This window comes from Centrocercus urophasianus, unplaced genomic scaffold (genome assembly GCF_019232065.1).
Source record: "Centrocercus urophasianus isolate 14NV4802_14NV808 unplaced genomic scaffold, USGS_Curo_1.0 seq_19, whole genome shotgun sequence".
NCBI classification, from domain to species: domain Eukaryota; kingdom Metazoa; phylum Chordata; class Aves; order Galliformes; family Phasianidae; genus Centrocercus; species Centrocercus urophasianus.
Window position 1 is genome coordinate 19,317,403 of NW_024884744.1, and position 23,608 is coordinate 19,341,010.

At 40.8% G+C, this 23,608-nt stretch overlaps 1 protein-coding gene across 1 annotated transcript in view; it reads right to left on the reverse strand.

Annotated features, from left to right (window-relative positions):
• The window catches only part of RYK (receptor like tyrosine kinase), a 50,732-nt gene that overhangs the window by 12,342 nt on the left and 14,782 nt on the right, over positions 1-23,608 (reverse strand). Inside the window, exons 2-9 of the mRNA XM_042820521.1 lie at positions 23,443-23,564; positions 21,538-21,637; positions 20,453-20,587; positions 18,707-18,763; positions 17,751-17,895; positions 14,601-14,701; positions 11,908-12,042; positions 8,650-8,736 (exon numbers count right to left, since the gene is read on the reverse strand). Of these exons, the coding sequence (XP_042676455.1) occupies positions 8,650-8,736; positions 11,908-12,042; positions 14,601-14,701; positions 17,751-17,895; positions 18,707-18,763; positions 20,453-20,587; positions 21,538-21,637; positions 23,443-23,564 (882 nt within the window). The remainder of the gene's footprint in view (positions 1-8,649; positions 8,737-11,907; positions 12,043-14,600; positions 14,702-17,750; positions 17,896-18,706; positions 18,764-20,452; positions 20,588-21,537; positions 21,638-23,442; positions 23,565-23,608) is intronic.

Consider the following 23,608-nt stretch of genomic DNA (forward strand, 5'->3'; position numbering starts at 1 on the left):
ACCACTGAACTCTAGCTATGCTTTGAAACCCCTAAGAAGCATCAGCCTCCAAGGACCAAGACCACAAATTTCTGAAACATAAGGCTATAAGTGTCATTACATCAACAACAATTATGGCTTTGATGTAGTACGAGATGCACAAAAATAGTGATTTCCTTCTATTCGATCATAAATATGTATGAGGGGTAGGGAATTAATAGGTTCTTGTGAGAAAGGAAGCCTCACACGAGCATTCCTTCAATATCTCTCAGCTGAAACCCATCAACTGCATGACAAAGAGAAGCTCCTACCTACTGTGCAGCAACAGAGCTCAACTGAAATCAGGGTTTTATATGTGACAAATTTCACATGAAGGAGACAGACTTCTGAGGGTTGTAAACAATTGAAAAGAAGCAAGAAATGAACATGAAAATGAATTTATATAGCCTTGAATGGCTGAACCATCCAGGCATGATAAAGGGCAGAAACTAAAAAATAAAGGCACAAAAGCACATTATAAGAACCTGGAGGAACTGCCAACAGACTACTTGCATAAAGCTTCCATTTTAAATGCATGAACCACTCACTCAAAAAGAGCATAGCCTCTTCATCCACGTATAGTGAAGGGCTGAAAGAGATTAATAGGTGCGAGGTTAGGTTGATGAACATGCTTGTTATGCTCTGTGCTGGCTTAACTGGTTTGCTTTTAATTGCAAGATCCACCATGTAATAATTTGAAGAGCTAAATTGGAGATTACTTAAAACTGGCTTGGAAAAAAATCTACAGAACAAGTTAATCTGGTTTGGACAACACACCTCTTCACAGTAATGCTGTTACAGGCAATGCTGTCCTGCTGATGCCTTTCCCTTTCCATCACCAGGGTGTTTTTCAGCAGGTCATTGCTAGGCTTCATTGGTATTTTTCAGCTCAGAGGAACTACGCTGGAGCTGCTGAGCACCCAAAGGATGACTGACTCCAGTTCAAGTACATATGGAAATCTAAATCTTATCTCATGGAACAGTCCCAGAATCAGCATTGTGTTTTCTTATCAATACTATTTCCTTGTTTTCTGTATGGAAAAAAACTTCCACAACACCAACCAAACCAACACACAAAGAACAAACAATAGCAGTAGAACACTAATCCTTCTCTAACTTAGATCTATGCCAATATAGGAGAACCACACAGTATTATTATTGTGGCTTCATTAGCTATAATTCAAAACAGAACATAAATCATCACTTTGAACATTTCTTTAAGTGGTTCCAGTCAAAAGGGGTCAAAAATAGAAAAAAAAATTGAAGTAATGCTATTCCAACAGTCCCTATAGAAATGAAAATCAGTTTTACAGCCATTTTCTTTGGTTACACAACACAAAGTGCATTTAAACTCATTTATTAGATTACATCCCTTCTGAACATCCAGCAGACAGGCCTTCAAATGACGAAGGTGAACATGCTAATAAAACATTCAGCTGTGGAGGAACTGATTGTCCGGGGAGTTTGACCATCCCACACCAAAAAGCCACACAAACAATTCAGACAACCCACATAACTTCTGGCTCTGATATGGGAAACACGCAGTGCCAGGGCAGCACCAGTGACAGCCCTGACCAAGCAATTCCAGCTAGGTGAGGTGCAAGAAGGACTTGCTAAGGCAAATTCCACAGGTCTCCTTTTCTTGCCTAGGCCAGACTCTACTGAAAGCATCTCTCAAATATATAAGCATTACATGTAAGCATGCACATTTTAGTATTTTACTGTTTGTGTAGCCACACAAAACAAGACCTGTGGAATGATCTCACAGAAAGCACGAGAATGCCCTCAGGCTTTTGCAGCTTGTTTTCTTTCCACATGGGATCTGCAAAGGTTACTTGATCTAAACATAGTCACACACAGAATCAAACAGGAGAAGAGCTGGAGAAAAGAAAGGGAAACTTCCCACTGGTCCAGAAACCTCCTAAATTAGAGCAGTAACCCAAAGCTGCAACAAGAGGCCATGGTTTCCCACGTACTAAATTCACCATCAGCAAACAGCACTGGGTTTAAGCTGTACAGTGTAAAACAACAAGGCTTGTTGCACAGCTTCTTCAAAGCCTTAAAAAAGCTAAACTACCCTTTGAGATATTGCTGCTACTTGGGATTAGGAATACCTCAGTACTCAGCAATTCATGCAGCTGCAGCCTGATGAACGTAAGCTGAGCTTTAGTCAGGTTGCTCCTGCTCAACCCTGACAAATCATCTATTTTCCTCCAAGCTGTTACGCACCAATAGCTGAGTAATTGAAGAACTGTGAGATAACATGAATTAGGGCAAAGATTTAAGAGCCAGGGGCGATTCAGAACTTCAATTAGAACCAAAAGAGCTCAATTTTTGGAAGGTGCTTAATAACAAGACCGCAAACTTCAAAACAGATGTAGGAAGATGCTTTTACCCACACTGTTACAAGGCAATGACTCTGACAGTCCACCTTGGGGCACAGAGCAAGAACAGACTTGGATTTCTGGAAGCTTTGATACGGCTGCAAGTTTATCTCATTGCATTATGTTATTTGTAGATACCAGGCACAATGGGGCTCTTAGCACAACCAGTGTTATCTATGAGGCTGATCTCTGGCAAGTGTTAGTTGGATCTGCTGAGGCCCTTCCTGGTTCAAAGCCAGAGAGCAGCTATTGGATTTTGACCTGTTTACAGAAGTTCATCTACAAAACTGTGTTTCAATTCCTCATTAACCAGCACTCTTCAGTCACGTGAATCATCAAGATGCTCACAGAACACCTGACATGTTCAAGAGTTCTGAGATGACACTGAATTGCACTAACTTGCTCATTATGAGAGCAGGAGCTCTATCAATTGCTGAGCATCGTACCCTACATTCACTGGGTGGTAGTACATCAGGAAAGAGTCGTTCCACACCTCAAATTACCTACCAGAGATGAAAAAACAGCAATTACTTGAGTACTTCAATGGTTATCTGATCAGCTGGATGACTTAAAGAACAACATTATAGGTCAGATCTTCCAGAATCACAAATTAGCAAACACTGTATTATGACTTCAGGCTTTAAATCGTAGCTTGGTCATTAAAATAGATTACTTTAAAGAGCAAGAAAGTAAAGCAGAATTGTAAAGGCAACACAGCCAAGGGTTTCAAAATTCAAACAAGTTATTCCAGAGCATTTCTACAGCCTGCTATGGGCAGTTTCTGTCAGCACTGCTACAACAAGTAGCTGCACAAATCACTGCAGCCAGGAAATCTAGGCTTCTGATGAACACAGCAACATCATAACAGATGTTTTAAGCCACATAAAAGAGCAGAGAAGCACCATTTAGGGATGATAGTTTTTTCCTATGTAACAAGAGAGGGACCTAGACTTGCAGCAACAAACAGCAAGAAATCAGCAGCTCTTTGCTCAGTGATCTACTCAACTTCAAATAAATGTGAAACAGAACAGGAGAAGGAAGATTTAATGTTTCAGTGTCAATCAGCTGCTAAGGGCAGCTGGTAACAAAACTGAAATATGAGTAGTGATTTTAATTCAGTGTAAAGGAGAGCAAAGCTTATTAAACATACATCTCATCCAACTATACCTTTCATTTTCCCACTTTGCACAATCTAAATAAAGTTCTCAGGAAGTTTTTCAGTCTCCTAAATGTAATGAAGAAGTCCCAAAGACCCAGTTCACAAGTAGGCCAAAACAGACAACAAGTGAATAAGAGCAGAAGGAGATCTATAAGCTATGGACAGTTCAGTCAGAATGACTTGAACATACAGCTTAACATCTAGTGGGTTTCCTCATGCCTACAACACAACACAAGATTGCATTTACATTGTTTTAACTCATATAGAGAAGTCCTGTGCAGTGTAAATGCTCTGCAGCCAGCTGTGGCCCTGAGATGTGCCAGGTGACTTCACTAAGCTCCCCCAAAGCTTCCACCATGATCTGTGCTCAGCACATGGGGTGTTCTTCAAGCAGCCACTCTGAGTTGGACTGACAAGATACAAAAATAAAAGCCAACCAACGGTGTAACGTTGTAATTAGTCAATACTGCTGAAAAAGAGTCCTTTAGCAACCTATGAGGACGTGAACAAAACTAAAAGCTTTGTTACAGTTAGTAAAAAGAGGAGTCCTAAGAGTTAATCTTCACCTACACTGTGTCTTTGTTTCCAGGGCTTTTCATGGGTGGATTGTTTTCAAAAATCCCTTTCTTGTACAGAAGAAAAATGTTAAGTGGTTAGAAAATGAAATAGAAGTAGTCAGGTTATCTCAAACAGCAAGATTGGTTGTTTTTATTAAAAATGTACCTTGGCCAGAATATGAGTCAGGTTCTGTATAGCTCAAATTCACCTCGTGTATTCCTGGAATAATACAATTCCATTTGTTCTCCAAAGATTTTTCTCCTTTGCAGGAAAAGCATCATTAAACAATGTATTCCTTAAGTCAAAATACGTAACAGTGTTCCTTCTTTTCTGAGGTACAAAGCTCTAAAGATTCCCAAAAAAGTCTATTTCACACCACTGTAAAGGCAGGAGAGACCTGACAATTACAGGCAAGAAACGTAATTCCAGCTCTGATAAACAGCCCACCCAAGGCACTTCCTAAAGTTTAGAGTGGTTGGAAAACATCCATCAGAAAAGAAACTGAAGCATTACTACATCAAACAATTATACTGCAGGGCAAGAAACACAGTGAGAAGTCAGGTGGCAGTGATGTCTCTCACGTTCCTCACAAAGAGCCTATTCAAGTCATGTTGATCCATGGGTTCTGACACCCCCAAAATAGTACATACATCATTGTTCTTACTGATAATGACGTACATCCTTAATCTTCATGAAAGTGAATTATAGAAGAACAAAAAAAAGGGAAGCAAATTATCCAAAAATAAGTCTGAATGTGCAAAAAGCTGAAGCTTCCATAATGACGACTAGGAAATTAACACAGTGAAACTTAGAACTGTAACTAGAAAACTGCACAACCTAAGTGAAGGATCTAGAGAAGGTATAAAAAAAGACATCTTTTTCCCTGGGCATGCAGCCTTCATACCCCTAAAGTTATTAAAGCTTCCAGAAAGTCACTTCTAGTTTTGCCAACCGATACCTCTTTTTTTTTGTTGTGCCTTTTCAGCTTTTTTCTTGTTGGCACAGAGCACTCTGCATAAGGAAAGATTCATGCATCCAGACATGCTCTCAAATGATAGATGATATACCATCAGAAAAAAAGACAAATTATTGTATTTCATGAACATGCAGGTAGAAGGTTTGTCGCTATCTGGGGCATGTTACAACTCTTCTTTGGAACACACTACAGTTAGATGAGAGGAAAAACATTTTCTAAGGGAGCTGGAGTGAACTTGTAGCACTGGAGATTAACTTGACCTTCGCACTGTAAACTTACAAGAGATACAACAGAAAAAAGCGTTTCCAAATTGCAGTGCTACCACCTCACAAGCCACATATACAATAAAAAGTCACTGAATTGGTCAAAAAGCACTTTGGTGACTTCATTAATTGCTCAGCTAGAAGTCCCAGGACACTGAAGAGTTCCGTCTCACCAATAAGTTCTGTGATGTCTCTCTAAAGGAAGCAGAAGCAATAGTTCTAACACCAACTTAATGATTTCCTTAGAACAGTAGAGGTCTTCTAGAAGCCAACACATGAGCTGCCCACGGCTCAAAGAGGCCTTCCAAGCACCAGCACACTTTTTGCAGGACATTTTAGGACATATCCAGAGGATAATCACTTATCCACTAGTTTCTCACTTTGCACTGTGCAAAGTTGCTGTGTTTAACATGGCTTCCATTGGAAACACCTGGTCTCAAAGCAACTTGTGCCAGTACACTGGTGTCCATATGGGGCTGACAGGATACATCCAGTGACACAGTTGACAACTACAACAACTACGAATGCATCTAGCCAAAGCTTGAATAAAGTAGAGGTTTTCCTGTAAATTAGACAGTCTCATTGTTTCCAACACTTCTGTACAGACATTCGATGTATCAGGAAGGCAATTTTTAAGCCTTTTCTTGCTGGCAGCATCAATATAAGAATGAGAAGGCAAAATTCCATTAGTCTTAGAAGGAAGTTGTTTCTCATGGTGAATACTGTAAGAATATCATAGACAGCAGTCTAGCCCCATTAATGAAATCTTTCCTACTTTATTACTGGAAGCTTGTTCTCAGAGAAAACAAATGAGAGAAGCTCTAGTTTGGAAAGAAACATATTGATTCCATTTGACCTATCCAGATACTATTCTTCCAAAGGGCTTCTTCTATTAACAATTCTAGATTTAAAGCTGCAGCAACCCTAGCTATCCCAGCTACCCTAACAACAAGGTATCAGTGCCACGTCTTAAGCTCTGATCCTGATAAGAAAGAAGTCTTTTCTCTCAGGAAGGTTACTGGATTATTTACTCTTTCTTCCCCACAACACCTGTTGAAAGAGTTTCAGTTCCCATTTTTCAGAAAGTCTGAATGCCTTCACTTTTTTTTGTTTTGTAATTGAGAGTATCATTGCACCAACATCAGAGCACACTGTGCAGAAAAAAAAATTAGGACACGGCATTTGCTTTTCTGGGGTAACTTAGCTACAAAGACTTTTTTCCCTTGTTTCTTTTCCATGACCCTCAGGCTCCTTTTTTTTTCCTCCAGCAACAGAGATACTTAAGTCAGCATTATAGTTCTTACACTCATTTTCTCTTCTGCAGTTCGACCCTACTCTGTGTTTGTACCAAACAGGACAGTGTGTGTGGTCACAGCACAAAATAGATCAAGGAAAATTCAGGTTAAGAGCATTTTCGCACTCTTTTTTTCCAAGCAGATCAAATTCCTAACTTAGTACATGACCCAGCTGCACACACAGCCATCACAGCCAAGGTACAAAGAGGAAACTGCTTAATATTGGCTCTACAAATACACTGCAGTAAGGAGAAGAGGGGATGTTTATTAGCTATTCTCCTAGCAACGCCCAAGCCCGTATTATTTCACAGACAAACATCAACAGAATCTATTATCTATGCAGACAATGAGTTTACACTTTTTAAAGCTAAGAAATTCTCTAGTAACAACAATTATGCAAATACCATTGCTCTGTTAAGACTATTGTGCAGTACGGAGCTGCAGCTAGCAAACCTTTCACTGCAAAGCAAAACATTAGGAGAAAGGACATGGACTGTATCAAAGACAGACTGTATCTAAGCAATATCAAGGGAGAAATGTTTCTTTAAGAGCAGACTGGAAGGCTCATGCTGCTCAGAAAAGCAGTGCTGGGAAGCAGCTCAACTTAGACATGTTTCTGCAGATGCTGTCTTATTTCCATGCTATCAAGTAAGCATACAGTCAAAGTGTCCACGTTCACAACAATTTTAGATGTTACAGGAGTGTCTGTTGACTGTGCATCAGTGAAGAGAACCAAACAACACAGCAAAGGGGATCACAAGTTAAGGTAACAGTGGTGGATGAAGCAGCAGCTTTGAGAGCTTTGTGGAACACAGAGGAGCAGCAAGCTCACCTAACATGGGATAAAACTTTCACCAGCTACTTGAAATCGAGAAAATGAAACCCCAAACTGTCTGGCAGGGAAGGAAAGAGAAGAACCAAAATTAGGAAAACTTGCCAAGATACTGGAAAGAAGCAGAACTGTCCTTAATTGAGGATGCTTGATTACTTCTTGCTACTAAAAAAAACCCAAAAACCTCCCTACAAGACACTAGCATTCTACAAAGTGAACATTATTTTTTGCTGTGTCAGAAACAAAGCCAAAGACAACTTCAGTATTCAGAGTTCCAGATACCACCACCCTGCCAAGCAGAAAGTTCCACGATCCTCCCAAAGGGTGACAAACCCACTTTTACAGAAGCTCTCTTTGGATTCAACAGGGAAGAGAAATGCTACAGCATGGAAGCGTACCATCACAGAAGCACTCAAAAAAGAAATAAAAAGCAGCACCTTGTTATTATGAGAGTAGCTGGCACCCTGAAAAAAAATAAAAAGGCCTGATATATCTTGGAGCAGCAGGTACAATACCTGGCACTGGCCTATCTTCACTGGCAAAGCACACCACCCTGGCTAGGCCTACATCAAGAATTACACACAGTTAAAGAATGCAACAACATCCATCTCAGACTGCCATAAGACATGCTCAAAATAGGGATGCTTTTTAGCTACTTTTATTCCAAAACAGGTTGATCTTAAATTCCTCCCCTTTAAACAAGTGTTAATATTCTTCCAAGCAGCTTCCAAGCTGAACTCATATGTATATAAATGATATATACTTACATGTGTATATACACATATATACACTATTGGCTGAGAAAAACCAAAAGCTATGGTCATAACTTAAAGTAAGTGACAGAAACCAGTGAGCTGTGCCTTTTCAGTATTTCAGACAGGGGGAAGGCTGTATGTGTTCCATGCCAAGAGGAAAAAGAAAATGAGATTTTTTGAAGTGTCTGACAATGCAGTAACTGCAGGCACTTGTGAACAAGTACCTTCTTCTTCCATACAACATTACTGTTTGCTGGCTGACAGCAGCACCCAAATTGTTTGCAATTTTTAAGTTTTACTATGTTCTATGAGGCTTTTGCTTAACTGTTTTTAAAGATAGATTTGATACACTCAGCATGCAAAACAGGCCAAACAACTGGACAAAACGAAGTCCTTCAGGTAAGCATACCTTTAACAGTTTTCACAAAAACTTGTTTTTCTTTACTGGGATCTTTTTCCTCTATTAGTATTCCATGGAAAATGCGCCCAAATGTGCCTATGAAGAGAACATAAAATTAGTAAGCACTGTATGTTTAAAACACACTGATAATGGTGACAGAATTAAACACCCATTGAAAACCCACTGCCTGCCACAGCAGAAAGTTAGGAGTAATGGAGAGTAAAGCTTAAGCCCTGAATGTCCCAGTGAATCAAGAGTACCGACAACAAATAACCACCTCTCCATCAGCAGGAGTTGGATTCAGAGCTCTACACAGCAAAGACTGAAAGCTTTAGTTAACTTCAGAGAAAAACATAAAAAAGACAAGCAAAAATGAAACAATGACAGCAACAGAATCTGGTTAACTAATTTAAGTATTGACATTGATAGCTGGTTTATTTGTGGCAGTTCACAGCCTGTGCCAAAACTTCTAGCTCCATCTGTTCTGCATACAGTCAAGTCAGGAATTCCCCAGGCAAAACATTGCTCAATTATACTTTTTTTCTTTTTAATGTACACAGAGAAGTAAAGCATTCAACAAAGCAGTACCTACATAGTACAGTTTGTGAATACAGTATTACATTATAAAAATGTGATAGGCTTTCTTCAAAGATTTATTTTGGTTTCACTTTTTCTGGCTTTTTTTCCCCCCAGTCTTCAAAATTTTTCCACTTGTGTATTTTAACAAGGTTATTCCAAGAAAAAGAACCATACTGAACAGCTGTACATTACATATCCCAGCATAAAGTTCAACTCTTACCTGATTCCTCAGTACTCAACAGGATGATTGCCATTTGTTTTTTCCTTATCATCTACCATGAGACTGCATATAAACTTTGTGAGATGTTATGATCCCACTTGGCAGGCATCAGATGGCTCTGAACATTACAGCTACAGGCAAGAGACACTATAAAGAAGCACAGCCTTCAACACCTTTATCAATGACCTGCATAATGGGACTGAATGCACTCTCAGCAAGTTTGCTGATGACACCAAGCAGAGTGGTGCAGTTGATACAACCAAAGGATGGGATGCCATCCAAAGGGATCTGGACAGGCTTGAAAATTTGGCCCGCAAGAACTTAATGAGGTTGAACAAGGCCAAGCACAAGGTGCTGCAATTGGTTTGGGGCAACCCCAGGTACAGGAAAGAAGCAATATAGCACCCATTTTTTAAGAAGGGTAGAAAGGATGACTCAGGGAACTACAGACCCATTAGTCTCACCTCAGTGTCAGAGAAGATCATGAAGCAGACCCTCCTGGAAGCTATGCTAAGACATACGGAAGAGGAGATGAAATGGAACAAGCAGCATGGCTTCACCAAGGATAGGTCCTACCTGACCAACCTTGTTGCTTTTCATGATTGCATAACTGTATCTGTGGACACGTGAAGATCCACTGACATCATCCATCTGGGCTTCTATAAGGCCTTTAACACAGTCCCCATAACAGCCTTCCCTCTGAACTGGAAAGATATGGATTGATGGGTGCACTGTTTGATGTATGAGAGACTGGTTACAAGATCACACCCAGAGAGTGGTGGTCAATGTTTGGATGGAGATCAGGGACAAGAGGTGCCCCTCAGGGGTCAACACTAGGAGTGGTGCTCTTTAACATCTTCATCAGTGACATCAACAGTGGGATCAAGTGCACTCTCAGCAGTATGTGGATGGTGCCAAGCAGAGTGATGTGGTCAGTGTGCCTGAGGGATGAGATGCCATTCAGAGAGACCTAGGCAGGCTGAGCTGCTGGCCCAGGTGAACCTCATTAGTTTCAGCAAATCCAAGCGCAAGATCTGCATCTGCATTGTAGCAATTTCTGCTAGTAGTACAGGTTGGGAGATGTAAGGATGGAGCACAGTCCTTCTGAAAAGCACTTGAGGTTAAAAGAGGGGAGTTTAGATTGGACATAAGAAAGAATTTACTACTATTATTATTTTTATAATAAGGGTGATGAGGCATTGGAGCAGGTTGCTTAGGGAGGTTGTGGATGTCCCATCATTTAAGAATTTGAGGTCAGGCTGAATGGGGCTCTGAGCTACCTGGTATAGCTGTAGGTGCCCCTGTTCACTGAAGGAAAGTTGAGCTAGATGACCTCTAAAGAAAGGATGCAGACCATTGGAGCAGGTCCAAAGGAAAGCCACGAGGATGATCAGAGGGCTGGATGCACCACACCTATGAAGAAAGGTTGAGAAAGCTGGGGGCATTCAGCTTGGAGAAGAGAAGGCTCTGGGAAGATCTCATTGCAGCCACATCTCTGAATAAGTTCAAGGCCAGGTTGGTGGGAGCCCTGGGCAACACAAGCTGGTGGGCAGCACCTCTGCCCATGGCGGGGGGTTGGAACTGGGTGGGTTGTTGAGCTCCTTCCAAACAGATCCATTCTACAGTTCTATGATCCAAAACACATCCTCCACACGTAAGTACATTTTTGCACAACCATTGGACTTGAGAACAAAGCTATCAGCTTGAAGATTAAAGCCATACATCAAATCAGAACGTTTGGCAACCTCACGTTGTTTTCCAGATGGGGATGTAAAGCACTTTGCAGTTTTGCCTCTACAAGACGACTATCCTCAATGTGTAGCTTAGGAAAATTTGGTTTCTTATCAAGCTATGGGGATGCAGACTAAAGTTGCAGTACTAACCATTAGTGACAAAAATCTAAATATTTAAGTCCATTTTCTAAATTCAATATCAAGTAAAAACAATTATTGTTGTAAATGAACACTTCTGAAATGAAAATTAAGCTACAAAAGAAACTGTAGTCTAATTTTTTCCATAGCAGAAATGTTAATTTTGCATTTGACAAGATTTCCCTATTAAATGGAGACTGACTGAATTTAGATGACAGAGAAGCTTTTTCCCCCCTTAAGTTCTCCTGCAATAACTTTGCAGTTGAGTTACTTCACCACTTACAGCCTCAGCTGATTACCTCACTCCCTAGCCATCTCACCCTTTCATTTATTTTTCTTTTTAAATGACCAGATTATTAACACAGACAATTATTTACTCTGCATAATTAGTCGCTCCCATGTTCTAATGCATTTTAGAAGTCGCTTCCCCACACCCCAAATGCAAACATCATCCATCATTCTTTACCTCCACAAGAGTTATAAAGATCAGCAACATCACCAGTGATTAATTTCAGAAAAATCTTGCAAAGAAAATCACATATACATATATACAAACACCACATTGTAACCAACAAGCGTCCCGAGGGCTGTAAATACCTTCCTGGAGCACATCTTTTAGAGTTATCCTCTCCCTGGAGATGGCTATATCCTTCACTTTAGCTTTTGCTTCCATTAGAGTGACACTTTTAAGATCATTCTTCTCTATCCGTAACGTAGGATAACCTGAGGAGCCAGCAGAGCCAAACAAACCAATATAAATACCCTTATTATAAGACCACAAGCACATTGCTTCACCTCAGCACCACCTACAGGTACAAAGACATGCAAGCAGTACTTAGGAAGATTACGTATAGTATTAAATAACAAAGAAATGCACGAGAGAAGCCAAACGTAGCAATCACACAAATCTATATGATGTACAACTGAGACTCATTATTAACACCAAGTCAATAAAGCTCCTTCTTGCATACTGAAGCAGATTAACGTAACACTGCACTTCCCTCTCAGCAGGGAAATAAAGACTGAGGTTAGAAACTGCTGAAGACTTGCTGGAGTCAAGAAAACGCCTTACCCGGTACTGCATCAGGAGCACAACCAGAATCAGCAGTGCCCTCTTCTGGGCATGAGACACATCTAGCTAGATACACCAACATACTCAAAAAGGCCTGAGTGTTTTTGTAGCAAGACCTTGAATTACTAGAGAAAGTTTGAGAGTCACTTATATGATAAATTTTAAGTGTCACTGAGAACAAGGTTAATACAGCAGTGATAGGCCTAATAGCATTCTTCCTGTTTATTTTTTGCATCCAATTTTTTTCTCCTTACGCTCAGTTTCGCTGTTCCCCACGTTACTGCTGGTATCCAACCCTCATCCCCAAAAAAGGCATTCTGAAACAACACATATTGAACACAGCAAGACAGTGAGTGCCACTGAGGTACAGCTGCTTCCACGCTCATCTCGGTGAAGAGCTCAATTATCACTAAGGATGCAGTCACCTTCATGGCAAGTCTTTTGCAAGAGGCTCTTTAACAGGTTTCCAGGGATCACACTAATAGATGACATTGCTTAGAGAGCCAACCTAAAATCCCGAGGTTGACAGCACACCAACACCACGCTGTGCTTTGGGATGAGAAGTGGTGCACAAAAAGGCTAGCGGGTGAAAAGAGGGGCAGGCGGAACAGTAATTAGGAAAACCAGCTTAAGAATTATTTGCATGCTGTGGTCTCTTCCAAACTCTGTGGAAAATAAGTTTTTAATAGATGCATTTGCCTCAATGCTTCTACCATATAACGTTTCCAGGCAGCTTTTTCCAAAACAGATGAACTCAGATGACAAAAATCTCTTCTGTTTAGGGAGATAGTAGTTCAATTTAGAAGAAAGCCAAGACTTTACCAAAGCTGCAGGAGTTCAACTCTTGTTAAACATTTGCTCCCACACCTGGGGAGGAAACTGGGAAAAACACTAGCACTGAATAGTAGTTAAAATACTCATACAGTACTCTACCATTGATTGGGATGGTTAATATCAATACTAAGTGCAGCCAGAAGGAAACAGAAGAGACTTTGGGCTCTTACTGCTTGCTAAAAAAAAAAAAACAAAAAAAAAAATAAAAAGAAAAAAAGCCATTAATCATTATTTAGCTGGCTCTAAAGAATAAATATTGCACTGTACAAAGGATAGATGTCGATATTCCTACTTACTGGATTGCTGAAAGAAAGTCTCTTCAGGTTATTTATACAAAAAACTTTTGTGCGTTACAGAATGAAGAATCATTGGCAGCAGATAACAAAAGAAGACACTTTCTTGAAAAGCTTGGTAATTCCTACTCTATTTAGAAAATTTAGAAAAACAATTAATTGAGATTAACAGAGTGTTCATTCCCCTGCCAGGCTCCCCCTATTTTTCCCTCACTTTATAACATACACCCTTACCTCACTTCAGATCTTTCAGAGCGGATTTTAGCAGTACTTTGAACCAACTCTGTCTGGTCTAAGTCCTGCTTTCTTTCAGTGTCCAGTCACGTAGATCCATACCCCACCTGAAGCACCAAAACTAGGCTGCACACCAATCCAGAGATCCCAGCCAACCAACAAACAAACCACAACAGAAGAAAATCAGCGTTTGGCTGGCTCTGCTCCCTGATTTGGTTAGCAGTCTAGCTGCCTAAGTGCCAGCACAAGGGAAAAGGCAAATCACAGTCAGTCCAGCCTTCAATGAGACTGAATTGCCAGGGAACCACACATCTTCAAACCCTGATTGCAGGAAAGGTCCCTTCAGTAGCGTTATGCTGTACGAGACATCTTTCCACTAAGGCTGATGAATAGTAATTGCAGAAGTAAACACTCTCTGTAGATAACAAATACCTTCAGGAATCACAGAACTGACATAGAATGTAGCTGGTATCAGTTCCCAGATTGATCTATTACAGAGCATAGAAAGCACTGTCACTTCACACTTTTTATTTCACTGCCTCCCATCTCCTTAAAAAAAAAGAAATAAAATCAAGACAAGCTATTTAAAAGAAAGCATGAACATGTCACCCTTGTTACACCATCACACTCATAAGATGACTCCAGCATCCCAGACTATATGTAGATTTCAATCTTGACTGTGAATGCCAAAGGTGGATAAAACCATACATCACGCAAACTCTGAAGAGAAACTGACAGCCAGGAGATTATTCCTGCTTTTCTGCCTTCCTTAATACAGAATCAGTGCAACCCATACTAACATTCCACTGCATCCAAGGCAGTCTGTGGCAGAGGCCTGTGATTGGATTAACACTTACTGGTTACTGGCGTTGCATTGTTGGGTGTGTCAGCTCTCAAGTACTGCGTGGTCTGCGTGGAAGGCTGGGATAAACCTTGGGAGCTGCTGCTGTCACTGATGCTGTTTTATAAAAACAAAATTGGACATGAACGTAACTGTGTGCTACTGCATTAAATTCAAAATTAACGTACCGAAGTTGAACACAGAAAATTTTCCAGATTGAACTTTGAAAATACTGCCTTTTGAAATCTCACACACACTGAACTGTATTATGAGTAACTAAAAGAAACCTTAGCACTTCTGTCCCTCCACAGCTAATGACTTCTTCCTTATTTTCATGTAGACTATTTTTTGGTTTGCTTTCCCCACCTTTGAAAAATGGAGGTACACAAACTGACAAAACATTTATTGCAAAAGACATTCTCCCATGCCAGAAACAACAAAACCATTACATTCCAGAGAAGACTCATATGTCTTTACTTCTTGGTGCCAGCATCTCACTGAAGGCAATGCTAACTTACAAGAGTTTGCAAGGAGAGTAGAGCCAGAAAGGCACAGATCATTCACACGGCAGCAGATAGGCACTAGTGATACCTAACAGGCTGCAAGGAAAAGTTCAGCATAGTGGTGCTTCCTACCTCCTGCATGAGAACAAACATCAAGACACTGTCCTGCAGTTCAGCCTGCACCCATTTATCTGCCTCAGATCTCTTTTGCAGATCAAAACATCAAGCCTGCTTTGCCATTTTTCACTGATTGTCCTTCCTTCCTCTTCCCACAAGCCCTTCAGTGAATTTTCTTGGCAACAGAAGGGCCATACCCACACACAGTGTTCAATTTAAGATGTGTTAAGATGCTTCCTGTCTTATCCACAGCACAAAATACTGTCAAAGAAGTTACTGCAGCTGTAATGGCCTCTCTTGCAGAATAGTAACATTTGCATTTGGGACTGCTACTGAGCACTGAGCTAGCAGTGCTGGCTATTCCTGTAGGATTTTCTGGACATATTTGCTGATGCCCTCAAGGATGTTTGTGAAGCAGGACTTCCTTTTTCTTTCTTCTAAGATAAAATGGGTAAGAAGTGGCTTTTCTTTTTTAAATCATAACCACAGATGTACCTACTAATGTATTTTTGTCCCCATTTCCTAACAGAAGCTAATACTCAATAGAAAATATCAGGCTTACTGTGAACAACAGAGACTTGTACTGACGTGGATTTTTTTTCCCCTTATGCTACTCCAACACCTGCTGTTTTCCAGCTACAGAGTTCCAGCTTTTTTTTTTTCCCCTGCACAAAGTCAAAAGCCAAAGCTCACAGTCTAACTACTCCACTTCAGAGTTTTTGAAACAATATTCTCTGCTGCTAGCAAAAAAACGAGTGATACTAAGTCGCCATTTGAACTGTGTCTTCAAAGCTCCCCATTGTGATTCACTCTTCAGTAAGTCCCCCAGGAAGCAGTGCTCTGACACAGCCACCACAGTCAACACTGATACAGCTTTTTCTCCTATCACTTTTCCTTCCCTGAAAACTCCTTTTGTAACCTGATCATCTACCAGCCAGACAGATCTCTGGCTGGCTTCTTGCTGCTGACAAGTCTGAAAAAAGAGCTGTTTTGAGCCTGTGGCAAGTTTAAGAAACATCTTTTTTTGGTCGGCTTTATTGTATTTTTAGGTTCAACTTGTATTTATTATCTTTGTCTTCTCACTTGCATGCAATCTCAGCTTTTTAAGGACTAATCCTTGCTTTTAACTACGCCCATTATTCTGCTGTTAAGCCATGCCAACTTTCTCTGGCACTTTTTAAAGTGCCTTTGATAGAAGGTATGTAAGCATTTGCTCTGAACTTTTAATACAATGTTCTCAAATAGTCCAATGCAGCCCATAAACTCAGCTGCCCATTTTTAACTTTTATTTAACAACCTCATTTTTATTAGCTCTGCCTTTTGAAATTAAGGGCAATAGCAGCAGGATTTGTTTTAATCTGTTGCTCCTGTGAGGTTACTAACCCTCACAATGAATCATCTTTGATTCAGATCCCCTTTGCAGAAATATTCTGAGCTTCTTATTCAAAACCAAATCAAAAGTTGTTTCTTCTCCCATGCATTCCTGGGCCCTTTGCTCCATCAGGCAGTCACTGATCATATATATGACTAGTGTGTAACACTGAGGTTGAATTAAAACACTGAAGCAGTTTCTCAGCTAAGCATTTGCAGGCTCTTATTCACACTGCAAAAATCAGTGGAAGAAAAGGCAATTTGATCACGCTGCTAGACTGAGGCACAGCCTCTCAAAACCTCTTAGAGGAACATATTTAAATATACTAGATTCAGTGCTTTTCTTTTGTGAAGCAAACAAAGCTGTGTGTCTTCCAATATTCTCTATTATTTAAAAATCTTCAGTAGACAATTTAGGAACAAGTAAATTGAGGAAAGCTGGCAGGTCATTTGGTCAGATGATCTAGGACTGAGAAAAACTCTTCTGGTACCAATTCTATTTAGTACAGCTACTCCTCCAAAATCCAGGTGATCTGGGAAGACAGAAGTAGCAAAGGCTGAATGAAAAGCATCTGCCCAAGGCAGAGGACAGCCGCCCTGAGAGGCTGCATGCAAGAACCAAAACCATTCAAAAACCCTTTTGAAGATGGAAACTACCTACACACCCAACTGCTTTTCCAAAGTATTCAGTTTCAAATTTCCCAGGTCTTGCACAGTTGCATCTGATGCAGCTTGTTCAAATAGCCTCCAAGAGAGCTTCAGTATAATTCTTGGTGTTTATTCCCCACTCAGAAAAATCCCACTCAAAACATTGAAAAAGAGATGTGTGTGTCAACTGCATTGCCCCTGAGTTTGCATTACAAGGTTTTCTCCCCCGTGTGCCAATTTGGTTTAATTGAATTGAAAAATACATCTGGGAAAGAGAGATTTTCAGCTTTGTAACCAAACACTTGTAATTCCCAAACTATATCAAAGTTGAACCACAACCCTCCACATCATCACCTGCAACTGCTGCCTTACTGCAGTACAGCACTTAGCACAACTACATACTAGCTGCTGCTGCAGCTTAGCAGAAACTGCATGTCACTACAGCAAGCTTATATCTGAGGCCAGGAATCCCAAAAGCCTGCATGAATACATCCCCCCAAAAGCCCCTGAAAACTCTGAATACATACCTGTCATCCAATTCTATCCTTTTCATACTGTGGAGATGCAAGACAGCTAGTATTATTGCCACCAGGAATATAACAGCACAGCACACACCTACGCTGATGTAAAACACACGGGTAGAAGTGGTGGGAGCTGCATTTACAGGATCATCTGAAATACAAAGGTGAAAAGCTTCTGAATCGGTCTCAAAAACACACACACAAAAAAAAGCAACCACAGATATTCTGTTAGTTCCCAAAAAGCTGACACAGCAGGATGACAGAACTGCTTTGAGACTCATCCCAAGCATCCCCACCACCAGGGTCCAGCAGGTGAAGGGGCTGGCACAGAGACAGACAAGGGTGTCCCCTCAACTATGGGGCACTGAGGTTCCCTCCCTGCTGAGCAGGGACACGAGCCCAAGGGATGGAAGCAGGAGAAAGCACATTTTATCAGTAGGGCTCCTGAGTAATTCTAGCCACTTCCAGTTTACAATCATGTTTTGTGCATAACAACGACCCTGGAAGAGACCATGAGTAGAGAAAGGGAACCTGAGCAACTATCCACTGCTTTCCAAAGCATTTTGGCAGATGTGTCTGTGTTTCTGCTGCCACAGAATGAGCACAGTCAGTCGATTCCATGCAGAAGGGGCACGAGAGTGAAGGAAACTAATTATCAGAAACGAATAGAAGTCAAAACTGCAAACCACACAGGTCCTGAAGTCAAGAGATTGATTAGAGTAATGTGCAGTAAAACAGATCCCCAAAGATATGATTTACAAAGAAGCTGCTGTGAGAATTTTCTTCCTCTTCACTAAAGCATATTCCCAGATAAACCCATCACCAGAAATCCCACTAAAATACTGGGTTTAGTAGAAGCAACTTGGGGGTTGTTTTCATAGGGAAAGCTATGAAAACAAAGAATATCCCCAGTTTTTATTTTGTTTACACTAGGAGCAGGAGATACAATCAAGATTACTTACAGATAGCCTTGCTGCTGTTTTTGTCAGATGTTGGAGATTTTACCTCTGGTTCAAGCTCTAAACAGATGAGAAAAGCCATTAAGCTTAATAAACATGTATTACTGCAGTCCTTCAAAGGAAATCAATTGCATCATTTCAGGAAAAACAAATCTGCTTTTCCAAACAGACAAGCTGACTTAATGACTACAGTTACCTCCAGATTTCCATTTTAAAATGCCTAACCACTGCACAGTAGTAATTAAAAAAAAATAAATCACACTGCTTCAAGACACACGGGTCAGGTATTTCACCACTAACATGTGTCCACTGAGGTTATGTTTGAACCCACTGGATCTACTTACCCTTCTGCTTGTCCAAGAAAGTGCAAAGCAGCAGAGTAGAAAAGACAGGAACAGAATGACTGTATGTATGTACACTAAACAAAAACCCTACAGAATCAGCTCCTACAGGATACAAGACAACTATCCTACAGGATAACAATTATTTTATTGATTGAATGTTCAGTGAATATTACTCAGATTTTAACACAACTTATCTATGAAGAAATTAAGGGGGGCAGCCCTGGGCACCTTGCCTTCTCAGCTGATGCTGCAATCATGAGTGTTTTAAAACTGAAGAATGGCAAAGGAAACGTCTATTTATTTATTGAAAAAAAGAACAAAAGCCACATGGACACCCTTGGCTACTTGTATGAAAACGGTTCTTTGGGAAGGGGATGAGTCTTCATTAAGCTTATTATTGGTCACTCTAATAATGGCAAGTGCAAATCAAGGGAAAGCAGGCTGCAGAGATCGCTTCAGATGAACTCACTGAGGTTCCACATAGACCTGAGGCAAAGTAATGGATTTCTGTGAGTGCAAAGACCCAGACCCACATCTTCATTCCTGCTCCCAGCTGCAAACAGCCACCTCCTCCCCAGCACAGCCCCTGCCGACTCCTTAGGGAGCTGCTGCAGTTTGATCAACTTCACAAAAAAAGGAAGCCAGAAAAAGAAAGATCTGAGAATTTTGCTTCTTTTTTGAACCTTCCAAGCACTTATTAGGAATGCCTTGAGCAAAACCACTAGCAAGTTCCCACATAGTGCTACCTTACACACTAAATTAAATTAGAAATCCCCAGATGCTCTACACCACTCAACACACAACTGTCAAAAAAAGCTATTGACATGATTAGGAACCCACAGAAACGTGATCTTTGTTAGAATTACTTCTGAGTAATTGAGGAAGTGGCTCTATTTCACACACCCTGATAACAACGTAGTGCTTATGGAAATCCCCTCAGCTCATTCAGCAGCTCAGAAAGGCAGGAATGTATAAAGAGACAAGACTTCCTCCACTTAGAACACCTGAAAAAGCACCTAGGAAATCACAAAGTGAAGAATTCCTATCCTTAAAATAGGATCAGAAAGGCCTCCACTTACTCTATAAAGAAAGATCTGAATTAAGGATAATTTTCTCACAACATGAATGCCAAGGAGCATGAGTGTGACGTGCTAAAAAGCCACATCTTCACACACATTTTGCATATGTGCATCTTTGGACATTTGGTGGACTCAATGCAGCACAATACTTGAGCAATTCATTCCTTCATCACCAATTCTTCCAACAGTCCACTTTTTTTGTCTGGAAGCTGAATTATTACCATTCCCTCTGTAATCCACTCTTGTGGATTGCTACTTGTGTCCTTAATCCTTCCGATTCCCTTTATCTATCTAAAAACTGCTTAGTACTTGAAACAGTGCCTTACTTTTGTAGCACATTTTCCTTCGTTTGAAATTTAAAACTGTGATGTTTTTGGATGAGTTTATTGTCAAGTTGAGCTGCATTAATATTGTGACCTCGGAGTCGAGTCTGCCAGTGCAGGAGAGTTCGACACGAAACACTGCAAACAGACAACAAACAGACAGCACAGTCACATTTGAGCACATCTCAGACATCATGTGACAATCACAAAAGCCTAAAGGGTGTATTTTTCAATACATTTAATTGTGTCATATTACAGTTCACAGTTTTCACTGTGACCACTAGCCATCCACTAACTCCAGAGCTGAAGCCCTCTCACAACAGAAAACTCATCACCCAAGACCAGAAAATTCCATTTTCCTCATTGCTTTTTCAGACAGTACGAAAGTTAGCTTCTTCCACAATAGTTAAGTTTGAATATTTCAGTCTGTGCAAGTCTGACTGCAATCCGAGCTTGAACTAATCTGACAGTATTTATTTTCTAGCTTACATACCAGAATTATTGATGCCAGCAGAGCAGACACAACAAGTCTGATTCCCTGGTGTCTGCCTCCACAAAGAAGTGGTACAAGCCAACATCAAAATAAATACTTTATTCCCACAGAGCACAAGGCAGTGAGGAACTGTCACTGAGTCAGCAAGGCACCGTGATCATCTGCACACCTCCTGAAACACTTTCTATTAAAAACTCTGCACAGAAGACCTACTACGTACTCAGTTTTCTCAGTTTTAAACCTACCATAAAAGCTTTCACATGTTAATAGCTCCCTACATCTTGACATTAGGTAACTGTAGGCTAGCAAAATTCAAAGGCATGGACTTTAAAGTTCATGCAACTGCTAATTACTATTGTTGAAAGGGAATAGGAAGCCTGTGTGTGTCATGTTTCCTTTCGAAGCAGATCTCTATCCTCCCCTAAACAAAGGAAAAGACATTTCTCTCACACCAGCAGTCACAGTGCCTAATACTCTTTCAGCAATGTTGTAACTGTTGCAGAAGACTTGTAAGCATATAATGTTTAACAGAAAAGGGTTAGAAAGCTCATGCTATCAGTACCAGCTCTACAGGAGGTGTGGGGTTAACGTTTACCTGAGAGGGTGCGAGGAACTTCTCCTTGTAAGGAAATGTTAGCCTGGGGCATAGCCATAGCCATGGGATTATCTACCTGAAATCCCAGTTTATACTCAACCTGTAACAACAGTTGGGAGATTGGAGACACGTAAGAAATCTTCAAAGCAGTAAGAAGAAATGCTATATACTGTTTGATACTTTTTCCTCAAAATCAGAATAAATAAAATCCCATATCTTATTTCTGGGGCGGGGAGGGGGAGGAAGGGAATCCCAACAACCTCAAGCACCAGGGCATTCTGGGGACACCCAGCTGGGAAGCAGCCTGGAATTAAAGGGCCTAAGAGTCTTGGTAGAGTCCAAGATGCACACTGCTGATTGATGTTCTAGCAAGGTTGATGGTATTCTTGGCTGCATTTGGCAAAGTATAACAGTAGGTCAAAAAAAAAAAGGTGATCTTTTCACACTGCCCAGCACTGGTGAGACTGCACCTGGAGTACCACAGCTTGTACTGGGAGGCTCAGAACAAGAGAGACCTGGGCATATTGGAAAAAGTCCAACGCAGAGCCAGTAAGGTGCTAAAGGACCTGGAGTATCTCTCCTGTGAGCAGAGACTGAGGAACTGAGGTTCCTCAGCCTAAAGAAGAGGAGGCTCAGGGGGATCTCATCTATGTCCATAAATACCTGCAGGTAGGGTACAATGAGAACAGAGCTAGGCTCTCCTCAGCAGTGCCCAGTGACAGCACAAAAGGCACAGAGCACAAACTGCAACACCAGGAAACACCTCTGTGCTACATGGTGATATAGCACTGGCACAGGTTGTTCAGAGAGGTTGGGAGGGGTCTCCTCCTCAATGTTCAAAAGCTTCTGAACGTGGTCCTGGGCACCCTGCTCCGGGTGGCCCTGACTGAGCAGAGGAGGAACCAAAGGACTTTCAGAGGTCCCTTCAACATCAATTAGAATGCGATCCTGTAAAAAAAATCCTATTCCAAATTCACAGGCAGTGACAAGGAGGCTCAGGGCAGGGAGAGCAATGCTTGTAGCTCCCAGCTGAACTTGTAACGACGAGGAAACTCCCCCACAGGTCCTGTTCAAACAGCAACTGACTGCCTGTGAAAATGGAACGTGGTATGAAGCAGAAGGACATGATATGCAATAGCTTTCGTGGGTCAAAATTCGTATCCTGTAAGAAGCTACCTCAGCAAGAAGAACACTGGCAGATGGAATCGTTAGAAATTGCATTAGTGAAGCTATTAAACATTACTGTTTTTATTTCAGTCGTTCCTGTTTAAGAACAGAAGAATAATCATTGCTCAGGTTTAAAAAAAAAAAAGGTCTGGCAGAGACTAAACAGATCATTTCACCTACAAAAATAAATTAAGTAACTGGAAAGCCTTCACAAGGTAAAAGCATACGCAATCTTTATGACAGCTGTTGCTGAATGCTCCAACTACAGTAATTAACTGAAATAAAAAGCCCCTTCCATTTAATTGAGGCTCAATAATGACATACTAGATGCTAATTTTATAGATTCTCCTCATCTCCAGGAGTATGCTTTTAGGAAACTCTAAAATACAACTGTTCTACATTTGATTTCCAAAGGCTGAGGCCTCGGTTCATGGCTGCTGCTTCTGTGCATTCAGTTCATCATCAGAAGAGATGACACAGGCAGTAGCTTTATTTGTTCTTACAAAAGAAATTGAGTGCTTCAGAAGAAGCTTTTAACCTTTTTGAAACAAAGGACAGTTCCAATATGTAACAATTTATTTTCTGCAATCAAATAAACAAAAAAGTAGCTAAAACAATACATAATATCTTTTGCACCTATCATGTATCATTTTCCACAAAAAAAAAAAAAACCAATTATAACAGCAGCTGATCACTAAGCAACACAGACCATGCACTGCAGTAGCTTTGCCTGCTTACCTTGGATTTAGCATGCCAACTGAAGTGAAGATTGTTGGTTTCGCTGGGAATTAGGAGATTGAAGGACAATGCATAATGATTGACAACATCATTCCTCACGTAAGATAACTCCGCATCCAGTCCTGTAATAAGAACAGGAGGAGAACAAGTAAGGCAGGAGAGAACC